The following is an 18306-nucleotide window of genomic DNA, read 5'->3' as shown; positions in this document are numbered from 1 at the left end:
CTTAGTTATATTTCTTAAGCGTAAACCTATACACACAAAATCACATCTGTATACTGGATGTATGCTGACATTTTTACTCAAAAATACAGAAAGAAAATATAGGAAGGACTAAAGTAATACATTTAATTCTGCAATTACATAATATAGACTATGAATTATATGCAATGTAAAAAGCACAATAGGTAAAGACAGTAAATATGAAAAATCTTACTCTTATCCAAAGACAAGGATAATAGAGACAATGATAGAAAATAACAGAAAAATAAATTGTAAATATTCTCATAGTATCATAAACTCTCTAATTCAAATTAAACTATGTAGACTTCATAACTTTTTCATAAGTCTCAAGAGATAAACTAAATGAAGAATCCAGAGAGAGCTTTTTGTTGTTGTTATTATTGCTTTACTTCTCTGAATAAAGTTCACATGGTAATTTACAAGGAGGAAAAAGAAAAAATATTAACACTTCAAAATATTATTGCACTATAGTTACATATTGGATTGGAAATATTATGAATCTTGAAAAGACAATTACCTCTCTCTCTCTCTGTCCTATCATTACTTTGCTTTTTCCAACCCATTTCTTACCATATCTCCCTTTTCATAATTTTCAATCTCTCGTACTTCTATTCTGGCCACAAACTTCAATTAAAATAAACACAATTTTGAATTATTTTTGACTACTGTTTTCACACTGCAACCAAACCCACAGTAATAGATAAACTACAATTAGTTTTCATTACATAACATTAGATTTCTGAAAGTCTTGTCTGTGTAGGTGTTCAGGCATAGTCCTACTCAAGAGAGAGAATTAAGTGATCCACAGATAAAAATAAGCATGATTCCCTTTAAATTTAAAGCAAATTTACCCATCTAAAGATTTATCATTTGTAAGCACATATTACCTTTATATTTTCTAATGTGCTTATACTATTGCTATGATTTCTCTAAAACTTTGTTTTACTTCCATATTACAGAAATATGCCTTTCCCCAAAATAATTACAAGGAAACTCAATATTTACTTAATTCCAGTCCAAGATTTATAAATCCATTTTAACTATCCTGTGTCCTTTTGTTCAATAATATTAATATATATCAGCACTTTCTCACAGTTCTGTTCTTACTGCTCCTTGCAAATCAAAAGCTTCTGTGGCAAAAGCTGGATATTTAATGACACTGCAATGTTCTCAAAAGCCAGTAATAATGAAACCATTGGAGGATGGTTTCAGGTAGTAGCCATCAAATCTACTGCTCTCTGTAGGAAAAACAGGGGAAAGGCAATACTTTTTTCTCTGCTACCTTACAAAGGCAGTTTCTGCATCATCATCTCTGGATGGAGACACAGGTTGCTAGACAGTATTCAGCTTCCAATATTTTGGATTGTGAGACAGGGAATAGAAATAAGTATGTCTGCTATGATACCCTAAAGTGTGTGCTTTTTCTGTTTTCATTACCTTGACAGGTTCAAAAGATGCTAGTGATAATACTGATGAAAATAATTGCTTTTTAAGAAAAGCAGCATCCTGCCTAGACTTATCTGTATCAGTAAAGAACACATTCTCTACCCACAAACTTCTTTTCCAACATCTTCTCTTAAGGCCTCACATATAAAAATGCAAGAACATGTGAAAATGTTTGCCTGCTGTACTTTTTTTTTCCTTCTCCTTTCACTGACAAATGAAATCTGATTAGAGGACCAGGATTTCATTAATTTTCTTTCAAACACCATCTTTTAAAACTCAGATGCAGTGGTGAGTGCTGAAGGTACTTAATAATCTCAGGTATGAACAAGTAACTTTTTGATTTATGCTTTTTGATTTAGTGGTGTCCTAGAATCCAGTATTCTCTGATAGTGCTGACATCAGCCAAAGGAAAGCACAGATTCAAAATATGGCTTGAATTTTTATGCTATGCTTACCTATAATTCTATAATTCTGCAATTTTACCCCTCCAATCCTTCAAAATCTTTGCATAAATACAATTAAGTTTTTGAAATGTACATAGCACTGATTCTGCAAATTGCATCAAAAATTAGACCTTAAAGACACTGTTTAAAAAAAAAAAAAAAGTTTATTTCTGTTATTCAGGAAGAGAAATTTTATCATCATCTTTTGTTGAAAATTCTGCAACACAAGAACCATTTTCCTACATTATTTAATGACCTTCAATTCTCCTCCAACGAATTTGCTAATCCCATTTTCAGTCATGCATATTTCTTGAATATTAATGCTTTACAGGGTACAGTATTACTGTCATATTTCTGGGCTTTGAAATTATTTTTATTATCTATTATTCTATTTATTTATCTATTTATCTAACCCTGAGAAATTACCTCAGGAATATGGGGATGTGGCATTTCATGCCCATTGCAGAGTGGTCAGAACCACTCAGATATTTCTGCCTCGTGTATCACCATCCCATGCAGAAGACATTACTGAAAATGTCAAAACAGAAGTTATGCACTTATCAGGCATAAGCCCTCACAGAAAGGCTTAGGACTGTAAAGTGAAGAACACAACTTTTACTTAACTTTGTATTTATTCTAGACTTTTAACAATTGAGACTGTGGCTTTTCAAACCAATTCTGTATATTCACTGGAAATCAGTGGTTCTGTTCCAAAAAGAAAAATAGACAGAAATCAGATAACTACCATTTCAATATACAGAACATCTATAAAGTGAGAACTTTTAGTTGTTCATATTTGATTCTGACTTCTATTCTTTTGCCTTTTTTTTGTCTTTCAATTACAAGATTTTACTCATCTTCCAAAATGTAGAATGCCCCAAGAACACCCATATAAAAAATGTCTCCTCTTTCTAAAATATAGAGAGGGTGGCCCTAAAAGTACTACCAATAACAATAAATAAAGTATCTGTCTAAAATACAGTCCTAAGCCCACCTCAGCTGGTTCTGAATATTATGAGCAGTTTATATTTTATCCTGTAACTTCTTCTGATGCATCAAAAAGTTGGGGAACTGAAAATGCAAGTGCACCTCTGGACTTTTACAGCTAGGTTGTCTAATTCCTAGCTTAGAGTCAAACCAGATTTTGCTGGTTTTCTTCAGTTCTGAGTCTTGCACTTTCAGCTGTAAAATAGTTGAACTTCAGCAAAACACTTGGATATTATTGGTATTATATTATTTTGTAGGCAAGATTACAGTATTAATTTAGGAGGTGACACAGACGGCCAATCTTGTAAACTTTAATTTGTGTGACTGGGAAAAGAGTTTTTATTAGACTGAGACAACTAATATGCCCAATAGAGTTATTTGCAACATAAAACTGAACCTAGGTTTTCTTGCAACTTAAAAATCCCCATTCCTTCAAGTAGATGTTGATCAACCTTTAAATAGAGGATTAAATCTGCCATATAAAGATCCCTTTTCTTTCCCTTACCTTTCCTTTTCTTTCCTCCCTACCTTCTCTACTCCTTAAAGTGTGCTTGCCCTTTTGAAGTGTATTAATTAATGTGATTAGAACCTTTATTCTCTGATTATGAAGACAGAACAATACTATTATTATCATCATTGTTAATATTACAAGGTTTACTTTTTATTACTATGTATTTTTAGGAACAAAGAGTTGAATAATTGAACTTGACACTTGGTGTGAAAGAAAGTTTATGGTAGTTTTTAGTTTCAGAAGAAATCCATTCACGTATAGAATGGAGGAAAGAAGAGGGTTTTTAGATTTGAGAACTTCAGATGTACAAAGATATAAACTGCAGCTTGTATAAAAATTACACTGGAACATTATTTCTGCCACGTGTGATGGTGAAAGCAGGTTTTAGATTCAAGTCTCTGGATAATTTTCCCACCATACATGCAGTAGATACCTTGGTTTGGTCAACTAAATAAGAATCAGCATAGCTTGTACTTGGATTCCTGTGGTTTGCACAAACATATTAAGTCATAAAGAATCCAAAACTAAAAAGCAAACTATGTCTAAAATAGTGCCAGAACACTTCTTTTCTAATTCATGTGCATTCTAACACAATTGTTTACAGAAGCAGATCTATTTTGGCTATTCTAAAACAGAACTATGTAATCTAAATGGTCTCTACATGCTAAAAATATCACGCCAAAGTGAAAAAATAAGGTACATAAAGAACACACGCATTACAAAAGCATGAAATGTGGTTTTATAGTCTCATGCTTTCATGTGGTTTTCCAAACCCTGACAAACCTGTCTCAGAATGGTGTTTCTTTTTCGGCAATGGTTTGTCATCAGTTATTGTACCATTCACCTTTTTCTGCTGGTCCTCCCAAGTAACTTCTATCATAAATCAAAAAAAAAAAAAAAAAAAAAAAAATCAGAAATATTATGTAACTTACATTATAAGACACCTAATATCATTTGGGACAACTTGGTCTAAACAAATGTGCTATCATTAACATTAAATTGATTAATTCTTAGAGGTCGATGATAAAGAGAATTAGTAAACATCTTAAACATTCTGGAACAGAACATCTTATCCAATAGTTAATATCTGTGTAACTTGTCAAATATTCTGTGGTCTTTAATATTTAACAATTGGTATAAAAACCAGGGGTTTGTTTACACAAGAATTTAGTCCATTTTTAAAAGTTAGTGTTCTACATTCTATAGCTCCTTACATTATCATTGTGTTTCTGTCAGTTATAAAGGAAGTTAGAAATATTTTAGTAAAAACGTCTATATAAGGATATAACTAACAAAAATAATCAACCCACCAAAACAAATTAAACAAATTAACAAAACAAACAAACAAAAAACCTGAACAAGCAACCAAGCATGCCTAATTTAAGTTGAAAAAGTGTTTTTAGCAATTAATTATTAAGCCAAAACTAAGCCAGATTTATTTTCAAAATCTGAAACTTGATTTAAATTCAGTTTTTAATTTGGGCAGATTAAACTACTCAATAAGAACTCTTGTGCCAATTATTCCTGTGTCTGGAATTGGCATTTCTGATGTAACTGCTTAGGAAAAGAGCTATAGATAGAAGCATGTACACTGCTCCACAGAACTACATTCTCTAGACTTGCGAGCTGTTACTCTTTTTGACGTTGTCAAATATTTTTTTTACACTATAATTTTCTATCTTCTGACAAACTAGGTAGTTACCATAAATATTATCAGTTTAAAACCCTTTGCAAGATCATGGCAAAACCAAATCTACACCAATTAACAGGACAGATTCAATACTCTAAGCTCCATTTCTGCTTTGGGCAGTTAAGAATCTAATTATTTTGTTGATCCTGTAGAGTGCAAAGTTCCTCACAACCATTGCCCACACATTATCACTTTTCCATCACAGAAATAGCCAGTGATGGAGAATAACATGATAGATATGGGAAGCATTTTTAATCTTAAAAATTCAAAATAAATTGACATAAAATATTTTGGCCTATGACTTTATTATTATTATTATTAATAATAATAATAATAATAATAATAATAATTTTTTTTTAAGAAGACCGATGGATATCTAACATTCAAAATGTAAACATGTGAAAGTGTTATCTGTACACATCCTGCAGTTTTCTTCTCTGTGGTGGAAATGTAGGTTTAAGTAAAATTGTCACTGGAACAATTTCATGACACCACAGATATGCAGACTCTATCATCTTTGAAGTGCCATGTGTAGTGAGTACTAAATGAGAAATTTCAAACAGAACATTCTTTTACCAAACCGTGGAAATAAAATCATATGATTTTTCCTAGGAAGAATGTGATTCTTTCTTTTTTTCTATGAATACACTCAGCTCACAATAAAGTATCTACTGATGTCATTTACCCTTTCTTTTTCTCAAATGAGTCCAGAAATATCTTCTTAACTAGCAAATCAAAAAAACCTCAATTACTTTAGGAAAACTACTTTTGAATTCAAGGAATGCTAGGAAAAAAATACCATTAACTGTAATTCAGGCCAAATAATAGAGATTATACCTAGAATAAGATAAAAAGCAGGCACACAGTAATCTAAAGGAATTTTTCACTATATACTACAAATAATCTAAATGCTGAAGAATATCAGGAAACCCAGTGATTTCCATTCTATTTTTATGAAAATTTTACAAGTGTCTCTCTCTATGATTCTTGGTCAGAGTCTGTTTCAGAGCTCCTGGTTCAGCTCTGAGCCTAAAAATTGTAGGCGTCTTAGTCATCAAAATCACTTATTATAACAAAGTTCTCTATCAACAGAAAAGCTTTACTAAACCTTGATAATTCTTTGAGAGTTCAGTATCTAGAAAATAGTTAACCCTCTTGGTAACACTCTGTAATAACATTTGAATTGACAAGAGTGAGGAAATAAAAAAAAAACAAAAATATAATTCTTCGAATAAATAGTTTTGCTTCATGTTAACCTTAAAAAGAAACACAAACAACATTACAAAAAGCAAGACAGGTTACTATATTTTTTGAGGAAAGTGATAGCATGAGCATGCAAACACTTTCAGAAAAGGTTCCAGTGACCTCTCTTCTACAGCTTCAGTTATATTTATGGCATATCAGCACTACATTTAAATGGCTATTTAGTTTTATCAGCAGTTAACTACAACGTTTAGATTGAGTGTATGGGGTTTGGCAGTACTCCAGATCAAGTGAAAAGGCTCACTGACTTCTAGAACATTGCGAGAGTTTTACTAGTAATTGTTATTGTTTCAACAGAGAAATAAAAATAGATACATCCATTGGATTTAACTAAACATTTGACTTTTCCTTCAACAGTTTTTTATTTCATTCCCATATCTATGTTTTAAAAAGATAGGAAAATATGTTTTAAGAAAAGGTAAAAGGAGAACTTTCTGTTTGTGGACTAGCATGAGATGCTGATGCTTTTTCAAGGTGCCAAAATGTCAGTGTTGCCCATACAGTCTCTGGTTAGATAAATAAGTTTAGGTACTATAATGTACTTTACACAATGTAGTCTCTAAAATCTCTTTCTTTACCCAAGGCAAAGCGGCACCATCTACTGCCCTGTTGTTTTAACTAAAGCCAACTTTGGTCAAATACTAAATATATGGAAAGAAACCATACGGTTTTCTAGATCATCATTCTCCTATTATCACTCTCACTTCCCATAACATAAACTTCATCCTGTCTTTTGTTGTGATAATCAGATTTGACTTATGTCTAAAGAGAGATGCAAAATTATTAAATATTTATACAAAAAGGTCTTCTATAGATTACATAAAACATGGGATTCTTGAGTCAGAATATTTTAATCAGCTGATGCCCCTTTATGGCTAGAAGGATTTGACAGGTGCTCTGATGCAGTTTTTTTCCATCTGTTTGAAAGGGACAATCTTTAGATATTTTGTTTCTTTAGACTGAGTTGTTACACCTACCCCTGGTCACTGCACACCACAGTGAATAATGCAGCTGGGGTGACACTTGGTGTTGTGCCATTCCCTCTGAGAATGATACTCACCTGTGCTGCCGGGAAAAGGGGGCATGGTGTGCTCCAGTACACAGGGTCAAGTACAACCTCAGCATTTCTTACACTTTTGTTTAGAATATTTAATATGAAAAATATTTAAAATGTGGAAATAATGTATGAGGAGAATAGTTGCATATATATAGCTTTTCTGAGTTTCTAACCATGCTAGCTTAGCACCAGGAATGTTGCAGTTGAACTGGAATTGGAAATGATGCAGCAAACTGCAGAAGTTTGCAAGATGATGCAGCAAAATACCAGATACTAATGATGAGGAATTTTCTTATGCCTCCTCCCTTCTTTTCTCAATACTACAAACAGTAATAGCCTTCTCACAACTACCCTTTACTTGAAACATTTTAAACATTTTTATATATTTTCTCTTCTACTGGAATTTGTCCTTTTTTTTAATTAAATCAACTTCAGCTTTTATCTTTTTTTTCAATTTTAAAATTTATGGGAACCAATTCTTATCAGCATTTCTAGTTTTAGACTTTTGATTAGGTTATCATAAAGTCTTCACTTTTCGATTAAGACATACTTAACTTAGTCATCTTTTTTCTTTCTATTTTTAGTTTTCTATGATGAATGCTCAGAAAGAAATTATGTTATTAATAATATATGGGGACAACTACTGTAAAAATAAGTCAAAAATGGATTTAGCTAGTGCTTCCTAAACCAACGCAGCACAATAAAAAGTCATTGAAACTGTGGGATAAACTGTCAAAAGCTGAGAAACTGTTTTGAATCAGACACTCAAGATCTCAACTCATGCATTAAAAATACAACAAGAGTTAATTTAGACTAAATTCATGTCATACAAGTTTTACTTTTTACAAAACAAGGTCCCTAAGAAAACTAAAGAGACATCAGTCCCCAGAGCTCACACAGAGAAATATTTTCAGCGTGTCAAACCTCTGCTAGCAAATGGCTTCAAACCATGATGTATGAATTGTCCTAGATGAACTAAATTGTATCTGGAATGAATCCAGTCTCACAGTCTCACCTTACAGCCCCAGCATGCTGTTAACGGCATCAAGGCCAACTCAAAGTGACACAAAGTCAGCAACCAAGATTTTATGTCAGACTGTTGATGTTCCTACACCAGAGAAACCTTCAGGTGCCTTATTAAAACAGTGTTGATGCTTCCTGTTGATGTAACAGGAACAAGACTCATCCAGTACCCAAAAACAAGCAGGAACACACGCAGACTTTTTCTGACAAATACAGAACAAGACCTCCTGCCTTTCCAGATGATCCACAGCCAACCTGAGGAACTTTTAACTTTCTCTTTCATAGCAGTAACAGTTGATCTACTTTTTTTTTTTTTTTCTCCATACACTGGAAGAATGTTTTACAGAATGTTTCTATACCTTAGAGATCAAGGCATTTATCTGAGACATGACGATCTGTCTTTCCTACAAAATCTTTAATCCTTCTTAGAACATTGCCCTGAACACTGACAAAGTGTGGACAGTACAAAGGCAGGGACACAAGCACACACATGTACACAACCTTCAGGTGAAAATAGTTTGCAAATCAGTGCCAAAGCAACTAATGAATGAGAAGAAATGGTATAAAATTTTAAAATAAATAAATTATTCATTAATGGCTTATACCATGGTTTTAATGAATTCAGTGTTCCAATAAAATTTCTGACATATCTTAATTATTTATTGTTTTGGTTTTATCTTTCTTACTGAACTACATACACATTCTGAAAAAAAGAAAAAGAAAGAAAGAAGAAAAAAAATCCCCCCAAAACCCAAACCTTGAGCTTTATTTCCTGGGGCTGAAGTCGGAATACATTAAAAGAACTTTAATGTAAGTCATCAGGTCAGCAATAAAAAGTACTGCAACATATATATATTTAATATTATTGTTATTCTTCAAGCTGACTCCAAGGCTACATTAATTATTTGTAGCTGTAAATCACTTAAGTCTAGTTCAGTAGCAGTCTCTTCTCATCATATTCTCTACCCAAAAATTCAGTCAATTATATTTTAAATTTATATTTAAATTTTTTAGCTAGTGGATTCCTCTATATGGGGAATAAATTGATTGTAATCTTCTATTGCTTATTTTTATGAAAAACTGTATATATACCCAAGGAACTACACATATACCTTATACCTAACACTGGGTGCTTGCTTTATTTATCTTGCTATTCTGAAAGTTTTTATACTCTTCTCTAGACAAAGCATAGAGCCTCATTATTAAAATTTTCTATTATCTTGCTTGACATACTATTTGCCATTATATGCTTGACATATATATACCCATTTCTATGCAGCACAGAAACACAGTTTTATTATTGCATGTCCTTGTTCTTGTACTTTTCTATCTCTCAGTTTGCATCTACACAGCTCTGAGAGTTTTCTGCTTTTACTGTTTCCCACAGTCATAGCCTATATTTAGCTAAAAATAAGAGTATCATGTTGTTACTTTTATAAATATGATAGATTTGTAAAATGTGAAGAAACACCAGAAAAAAAACTAATATGTCAAATGTCTGAGAAGAAAACAGTCAGTTAATGTTACATTAAACGTGAGTACATTAATATTAAGCAAAGTATATTTAAATAACACAAAGTAAAGATATTATTTTTGAGCCACTATCAAGGCTTTCTTTTCCAGTACCCTTTGGGGCATGGGGAGGATTTGTTTGTTTGTTTGACATCTTTTTTCATGTTTTTAAAATACGGCAGCTTTGCTCCCTCTTCTGGTTATATGGCTTCACCACGCCAGACTACACTGCAGCAGGTCCGCTATCAATTGGCTTCTTTGGAGCATCTCCAGGGGCAGCTGCCCCAAGTCTCTTGTTTAGATAAACACTTGGGAGTCATTTTGCAGGACTGATTTAAGGGGGAAGAAACAGAGTTGAAGACACCATGCAAAGATACCACTGTTGTTTATGTAGATTCCTGAGGCACAAAGCATAGGAGACTGGGCAGCCAGTATCCTGGATAAGCTTTACTACACGCTTGTCTTGCTCACATCCTTTTCCCCAGCATCCATGCCTGGTCTACTGAAGACCAGACACTGTAATAGATGGAATTTTAGTCAGGAGATGGTATGGCAATCTTCATCCTGCTGCAACAGGTAAACACAATAAAATTCAAAATGTCTTCAGAATTTAATGAATAATGAATTTAAAAAAATAAAAGAAAATTACAAGTAATGTCCAAAATAAATGTGGAGCAAATTACAAGCTTCTGCTCTATACCTCTCTTCCATAGTGTCTCCTCAGTTTGCATTCCCTGGGTGTCAGGGAATACTCTGTGCATGCAAGAAAATGTGAACAGCCTACAAATTCGCTCTGCAGAATGCAGAAGGTAAGATTTAGCTTGATATACAGTTTAGGATTTTCTTTCCATGCTATTTTTATATTTATTGAAAAAGGTGAAATCTTTTGGTAAGTCTTCAAACATTTTACAGGCAAAAATATAATTTTTTAATATATGATTATACATCTCTCACAAACACACACATACACACACACACACACACCCCCCCCCCAAAAAAATAAGCTCTGGAAGCAATCAAAAGTTCTCTACTCTTTTTAAATGCAGCTAAGATTGAAGGTTATGGTACAATTCTAAAAAATGAAAAAAAAAATCATTCTGTTCACAAAAGGAGTCTGAAACTAAACCAGTAGACTTAAGCATTAATAGAAGTCAATAAAGAAAATATAATTAACAGCTTACGCAAAGATGACAAATACAGATTTGTTTCTTCAGAAAGCTCTAGGTTTTTCCAAATGTCTACTACTACCTAATAACATAAACATTTTCTTATTGCTCAAATTTACACACAAATTTACATGGAAACTGTAAATGCATTTACATGCAAATACTGTCTGCACTTAAAGGCCCGTTTCATTCTTCTGCATTACTTCTGTAACATTTGGTTAGTAACAAGACAAACTCTGTTTGACTAGCAGACAAAATGATATCCCATTGTCACATGCAGTCACAGTCTCAGAAATGCTACGTGGTATTGCGACGTAGTTTTGAAAGAGGCAAACTCGAACTTTTTGAAGTAAAATTTGAAGGTATTTATAGACAAGTTAGTAGCTAGACTCTTTCTTGTCTGTAATATCTCCCTGGTAGTTTTAGAGATAAATTTGCAAAATAGCACCCTATATGATACAGAATTTTAACAGAAAGTAGGTTCTTCAGTCTAGAGCACTTTACTGGTACTTTGCTTTTACTGGTTTGTGTTGTTGTAATATGGGATTTGTTTTAATTTCACTCTTTTCCCAGCATGCAAATTGCAGTTATGTGCCTGTCTACAACTAGCACAATTTAACCAGGTCTATACTTTATTTAAACCTCACTTTGCTTGAACTACAATTTAATTAAAATGCAATATTTCTCTAGGTACTCATAACACATAGGAATATGCTAAGTATTCTTCACAGCCCATGTAAAACACCTCCAGTATCATTTCTCATGCAAAATTCACCAGCTGTTGTGGTCTCTTAGTGAAGTCTAAGAGTCAGTGAGCTGGAAGAAGAGAAAGCACCTAGGAGACTCACAGCAGTCATGTTCAGCAGTTCAGGAAAAGTGTAGGCCCCAGTTCCACAAAACCAAATGGTCATAGATCAAAAAAATTCTCAGGTCAGCCATCAAGATGAGAGTGCCCTCTGGCCTGACAGGAATATGCTTGTTTTTCAAAAAAGTGTATTTGAACACTACTTCTGCAATTCAGTTAAGCAGGTGCATCTGTCATCACTTCTTTCACTGGAGTCCCTCTATTCCGCCTAGTTTGCCCTTCAGTCACTTAAACTCTTTAGATTGTGTCTAACTGTACAACAGATTAGAACGATCTGGAATACAGCATAGTTTCAGTTCTATTCCTTCAGGCATGCAGACTGCTCACAGAGTGGTGGGACTCCCATGCATGGGGAAACCAGAGTGCATAGAAAGGGCAAGACTGAGAGACTAGGGTCTTGTCTTGCTATAAACTCAAGACACAAATATGCTCCAGACACTTCTCAGTCTGGGAAATGAGAACTGCAAAGCATTCTTGATTCCCATAATATAGACAATTCTGTAGTAATCCTGTAAAATATTCTGAAGAATGAGGGAATATGAATCACTTAGAATTTTTCTTTAGTAACTACATCATCCTCTACACACCCTAAATTAAGACAGTAAGGGTAGGATTACCTGGATCCTTTTCTCACAAACTCAAATGATCATAAGATGTCATACAAAATACATGAAAGGGAACAGCAAAGGAAAAGAAAGATTGAAAAGTGATGACAGTTTTGGTAATAAATATTTGAAATTCAATACTAGACACTGATAATTTTTGGAGTACAAGAGCTCTGCTGAAAAACTTCTAAAACATAAAAAGGACACCTTAGAAAAGCTTTTTAAAAGTATGAAAGAAAATACCTAAATAGAGGTTAGTAGTAGTTAGTTTATTGTACAACATACATCTTTCAGGCTCTGTACATGTATAAAATACTGGCTTTGTTGAAGGAGGGGACGATAAACCAAGAACAAAACCAAATTTAGCCTGACTAAATCACTGTTTATTGTTTTGTCAGCTTTGTCAGGTGACTGGCAAAAGCCTCCAATCCTACTATCACTGGAATTTAGATCTTAGAAGTATGACACTGAACTATCTGGTTAGTAACATGAATTACAGTTACAGCAGCAGACTCCCAGTATTTGAATTCATTCAGGATCATGCTGGCACAGCAACCAGAGCAAGTGAGGTGACCCCTTAGACTGCTCTGACAGGTTGGTGACACAGCACCTTCTCTGCAAAGGCACACCATTTGGTCTTGTCTACACTTGATAATAAGAGACATTAAAAATGGTGTGGTTGTGCTTCCCAGACAATGAACTAGCACATGCAAAATAGAATCCCTGCTCTCCTGATATCGGTATTTATTCCCTCTGCTAAGTTATTCTGGGGAAATGATAGCTAGAAATGGTCCATAACAGTGTAACTGGGTTTATACCCTTTGTAAGCTCCTGGTAGAGATGGAACTGTAAGAGTGAATACCAAAATTCTAGTAAATCCAAGACATTACCTAGCATATATTTCATTCACTAGCAGAAGACATGAATGACACAAAAACTAAATGTAGTAAGGTCTTATAAGTACATGAAAAAGTTGTAACACATTTATTCACAATTATCAAAGCAATTTAGAAGCATGAACTCAAACAAAACTTCAAAGTAACCTATCGTTGTTTATTGCAACTTTCTTGTTCTATTTTTTTAGAAAAGAAACCTAAATCTCCATGTTAATATTTCAGTACTTTGAATTAAGCTTATTTCTACAGCATTTGAAAGAGAATATCAAACATAAATACAAACTAGACAATAGAAATGATTGCTAATAATGTAATTTTTTCTCTAGAAGTATATGATAATTAAAATAGTCAATTTTTTCTAGTCACAATAAAATGTGCTAAGCTTGTAAAATATATTTTCAAACGATGTAAAAGAATATAGACTTCATCAAAAGTGGATGATAATGCAGACAATTTTGTAGGTGTCTGAACACTGTACTTAATCTCTTAGGGTAAGACAGTCTACAAATTCCAAAATGACAAGAAATATTAAAACTACCCCCTTAGCTCTCCATAGCCAACCTGATCACATATAAACATTTTTATACCTCAGTTAAAAATAATTATAACCAAGAAGAAAAACAACACACTCAAATTGAACATATGTGAACTTACTAATTTTGAGCTAGTAGAACTAAGCAACACACACATGCAGCAAAAAATAAATGAAATTTCTCAAGCGCTCACAATTCATAAGCAATATCATAATCAACTTGCCTTTTCGCCCATTAACAGGTGGGGTTTGATGTTTTTCCTCACAGTCTTTACAACATTAAAAACAGACAATGATGATTAACCACGGGAACAGTTGCTATGAAGAACAATGTAACTACAAGCACACACAAAGCTGTTGCAAGCTAGATGAACAAAACTCCATGCACTATGCTTGAATTACCACAAAACATGCAGAGTGAAGAGCACACAGTACACACACCACAAACACCACAGAGACAGGATCATAACAAAAGCAATAACAAAGTAAACTGTGCTATAACAAAAAGGGAAAGGCAAAAATCATAAAGGACACTTTGGATGCCTAAGTGACAACTAAAATTTAAAAAACTAAACCTGCTTTCCACCACTGAAATCCTGAAATTACTCTAACATCCAGAGTTTTGAACAAATAATGAGTCCCATCATTGTAATTATTCCCGACTTTTTTTCATAGAAGAAAATAGTAATCCATATTTTCTTCTCTTAAATAACAATGGGAAGAGGGTTCAGGGCACAGGATTCAGACACTTACAGTATTAAGCAGCATTTAGCATTTTAGGCATACATTTGTATGGTAGTAATTTTTCCTATCAGCTAGTACTAAATGTGTTACTTGATCAACTCATCTTTTTTTTGCACCACACTTTCACCACTTTTGGCAATTATTAACCATTAATTAATTATGGACAGCAGAATGTAACCTATTAAAAAGGCATGTAAAAATACAAATTTATGCATTTAGGACTTTTCCTTTGAAAAAGAAACCAAAGAACAGAGAAATTATATCTTTAGATGTCTGCATATCTTTGAACCTGTACTGGGTATTTCCTGAAATTAGAAGTTACATTTTTGTTTTAATCACATGGTATTTGAGTTGAAAAAACTATTTGTAACTGTTTGATTTGATCATGAGCTATCACTTGTCATCACACTACCAACTGAACTGTCTTCCAAGCAGGATGGAAGACATCATACAAAAAGGTTGAAGTACATCCATGTAATGCAGTTGCCTGCAATTTTTGTCCAGTACCAGTCTGCTCACGCAAACCAAGGGGAAAAAAAGTGTCATGATACAAAAAAATTTACTTCCCTGCTTGTAAAAATTATTAATACAAAGTAGACTGTACCACATCTAAGAAGTACCCACCCAGATCTGCTAAGTCTGCTAATTGAGCATAGTGACAGAGCACTTTCATAACAAAGAATAAAAAGAGTAAAATAGTTGGGTACTGTTTTTCATGTTGAATTATTTTAAGCATTCACAGCTGGCAAATAAACCATGCTACAGTGAATTTGTTTGTGTTGTTCTTTCATAAAATGATATAAATATTCTCTTGAATTTTTAATGTCCAATGTATTTACAAGTTTCCCTATATAGTCAGGGGAAAACATATCTAAAGGAGATAGGTTCTTGTGGTCAGACAGACCTGCCTCGACCTCTGCCTCCTGAACTCCAGTACTCTTGTTTTCTTCATCTCCTGCTGCATTAGATAACCAAGGGATGAGAGAGGGGAAAAAAGCAAGACAAAGACATGCATGCTTTGTTACAAGCTGCTCAAATAAAAGATAAACATCAAACAAAAGACATCCACGATAACATACAAACCCTCAGTCTGTGGCAGAAATTATTTTTTTATTGAATCAAAGATCAAATAAACTGTTGTGCCATTTCTCATTTATATCTCTTGCTAATTCCAGCGAGATCTTTCTGCAAGTAATGATGCTTATATGCAGCCCCTAATGTTCTTTGTGGCCAATTTCTTACTAAATTTTTAAGCACTGGAAAGCAGACAATAAGTACCAAAGCAGAGAAAACAGACAGATATTGGTTGATAATTAGTTTAAATCTTCTGTTTGGCTTTGCTTTAGTTTTTCTGGGAATAAAACCCAAGCCTCAATTCTCAAACAGCATATTAAAAATTGTATATAAATTGTAAATTAGTGGACATACTTAGTACCTTAAAAAGAGCAGAAGAAACAAAGCAAAGGCTTTTTTAGTTTGGAAAAAAAATCCTCAATTTGCCAGATAATATGCTTTTAACCTGGATTTCATAGTTGTTAGAATTCAAAAAGAAAGACATTTTCCACTAGTACCTACAGTTGCCTAAAGCGTATTTAAATACTAGAGAATACTGAAATAGTTGGGAACAACAGTGAAAGTGCCATCAATGATAAGAAACACAAATATATTTCTAGTATTATTAATAAAGAACCACAACTTTCTTTTTTGACAAAGCTCATGAGGGTAACAACAGTAATAATACTGAAGAGTGTCAAATTTAATTACTTATATACGATATGTCTGCTTTCATTTAAATTTCAATTATTTATTAAACAGCTTTGATATGATGCAATATAGTGTAGTTTTTCAAGGCTCAGATTTTTATTGCTTATTGATTTTTCATGTTCTCTATTTCCAGAATTCTTTCTAGTTCTCTCATTACTTGCTTAAGTTTATGTTCAGTTAAAGCTCACTGAATTACTTGACTTTAAGTTTAACTAGCATGTAAGAATAATTTTAAAATTACTGGTTCTAGGAGGTTATTGTTAACAGAGAAATTTAGGCTATAATCAATTCAGTGCAATGCAAACTAATCTGTGCTTAGATTTCTGCTCTACAACTCCATGATAAAACCAGGACATTTAATTTCCAATTGAAATCGTGACACTGAAAATTTCAATTAAAATATTCAGCAGGGGTATCATCTATAGACTTGACCTTCTGTCATAGAAATGAATGTATAGCAGATGTGCCTAAGACTTAAAAAAAACATTTTCAGCAGAGTTGAATAAAAATATTTTTGGCATGTAGGTACCCTGAAAGGCAAATGAACAATGGCTGTCATGAGCACAGCTGTATAACTTCTGAGTCATTTTCCCTTCGTGCCTTTTGTAGTCTCAGACCTATAGAGGAAGATCTTAAAATTTCATAAAGCTGTTTAATTTCTCCTTTTTCCAATTCAAGAGAAAATTATAAACTATGACTTGCCTTGAAAGGTCAGAACCTTTTAAGTAAGCACTTTAAACTCTGGGTTACAGGTAAAGTTTGTTTAAGCATTTCTATGGAAATTGTACCAATACAAATTAAATATTTTAATATTCTTCAAGGTCTGAGGATTCTGCCACCTCTCAAGAAAGTGATTCAAGCATCCTCAATCAAAACCCAAAGGTGTATTTTTGTAAAATCCTAAAAATCGTAGTTGAAATCAAAATCCTGAAGTAGATTCGAAAGGTATCCTAAGGAAGCCTTGTTACTGATGTTAACTAACCATTTCTGTTTACTTTGCTATCAAGCACACAAAATGCAAGGTACACTGTGCAAGTATGAAGTTAGTAACTATGTTTCTAACATAGTACAGCCAGTACAGCCAGTTTCTAACATAGTACAGCCACAGAAGTATCCACACAAAAAAAAGGAGATGGTGCAAAGCTCTGTATTTCAATCGTTTAGACTGCTGTTTGCCCAAGTCATCAAGTTTGTAGCCAAGTTGAAGGTAATCTAAGCTCCTATCCCATATTGTATACATGTGGTCAATCATTTTTAAAACAAAATACACATATACCATGTATTTTAAAACCCCTGCAAAATCATAGCTGGTAGAGTATGATAGAATAATGACTCCTCTTAATACTCTGCAATGGCATTATATCCACCTTTCTGTGTCTCCCATCAAACTAGGGTAGGGCTATGCAAAACACACAATAAAATTCCTTTCCATTTTGTAAAATTAATTATCTTTTAAAGAAATTATTTTCTAAATTAGATAAAAACCCTTAAAATAACAGCATGTACTTCTGTCAGTAGTATCTGTGCTTTCCTAACCATCAGAATGTCCCTAGCTTCCATTCCAGACTGCATGAGTTGTAACAGTACATTGTCACTGTACATCTGTCCTTTTTAGAGATTTGAATATGTATTTGAGAGATATAAACACTGACTAATGGTTTCTAGGTATCCCTGATTAAACCTAATCAAGTATTCCTGTTAATTCTATTCATATCTAATTTTATTCTGGAAAAAGATTACCCACACCCTGAAGTTAAGAGAGGACAGTTAATCAGCATTAATGT

General features: G+C 33.3%; 1 protein-coding gene across 20 annotated transcripts in view; it reads right to left on the bottom strand.

Annotated features, from left to right (window-relative positions):
• RIMS2 (regulating synaptic membrane exocytosis 2) overlaps positions 1–18306 on the bottom strand; it is a 453372-nt gene that overhangs the window by 110530 nt on the left and 324536 nt on the right. Inside the window, exons 21-23 of one of the 20 annotated variants that reach the window (XM_066334653.1) lie at positions 15663–15716; positions 14239–14283; positions 4189–4278 (exon numbers count right to left, since the gene is read on the bottom strand). The exons of the other annotated variants lie outside the window; for them this stretch is intronic. Coding sequence (XP_066190750.1) covers positions 4189–4278; positions 14239–14283; positions 15663–15716 — 189 coding nt within the window. The remainder of the gene's footprint in view (positions 1–4188; positions 4279–14238; positions 14284–15662; positions 15717–18306) is intronic. 20 annotated transcript variants of the gene reach the window in all.

Source organism: Sylvia atricapilla, chromosome 1 (genome assembly GCF_009819655.1).
Source record: "Sylvia atricapilla isolate bSylAtr1 chromosome 1, bSylAtr1.pri, whole genome shotgun sequence".
In the NCBI taxonomy this organism is placed as follows: Eukaryota; Metazoa; Chordata; class Aves; order Passeriformes; family Sylviidae; genus Sylvia; species Sylvia atricapilla.
The sequence above is the reverse complement of the archived record's forward strand: the minus strand, read 5'-3'. Positions and strand labels throughout refer to the sequence as shown.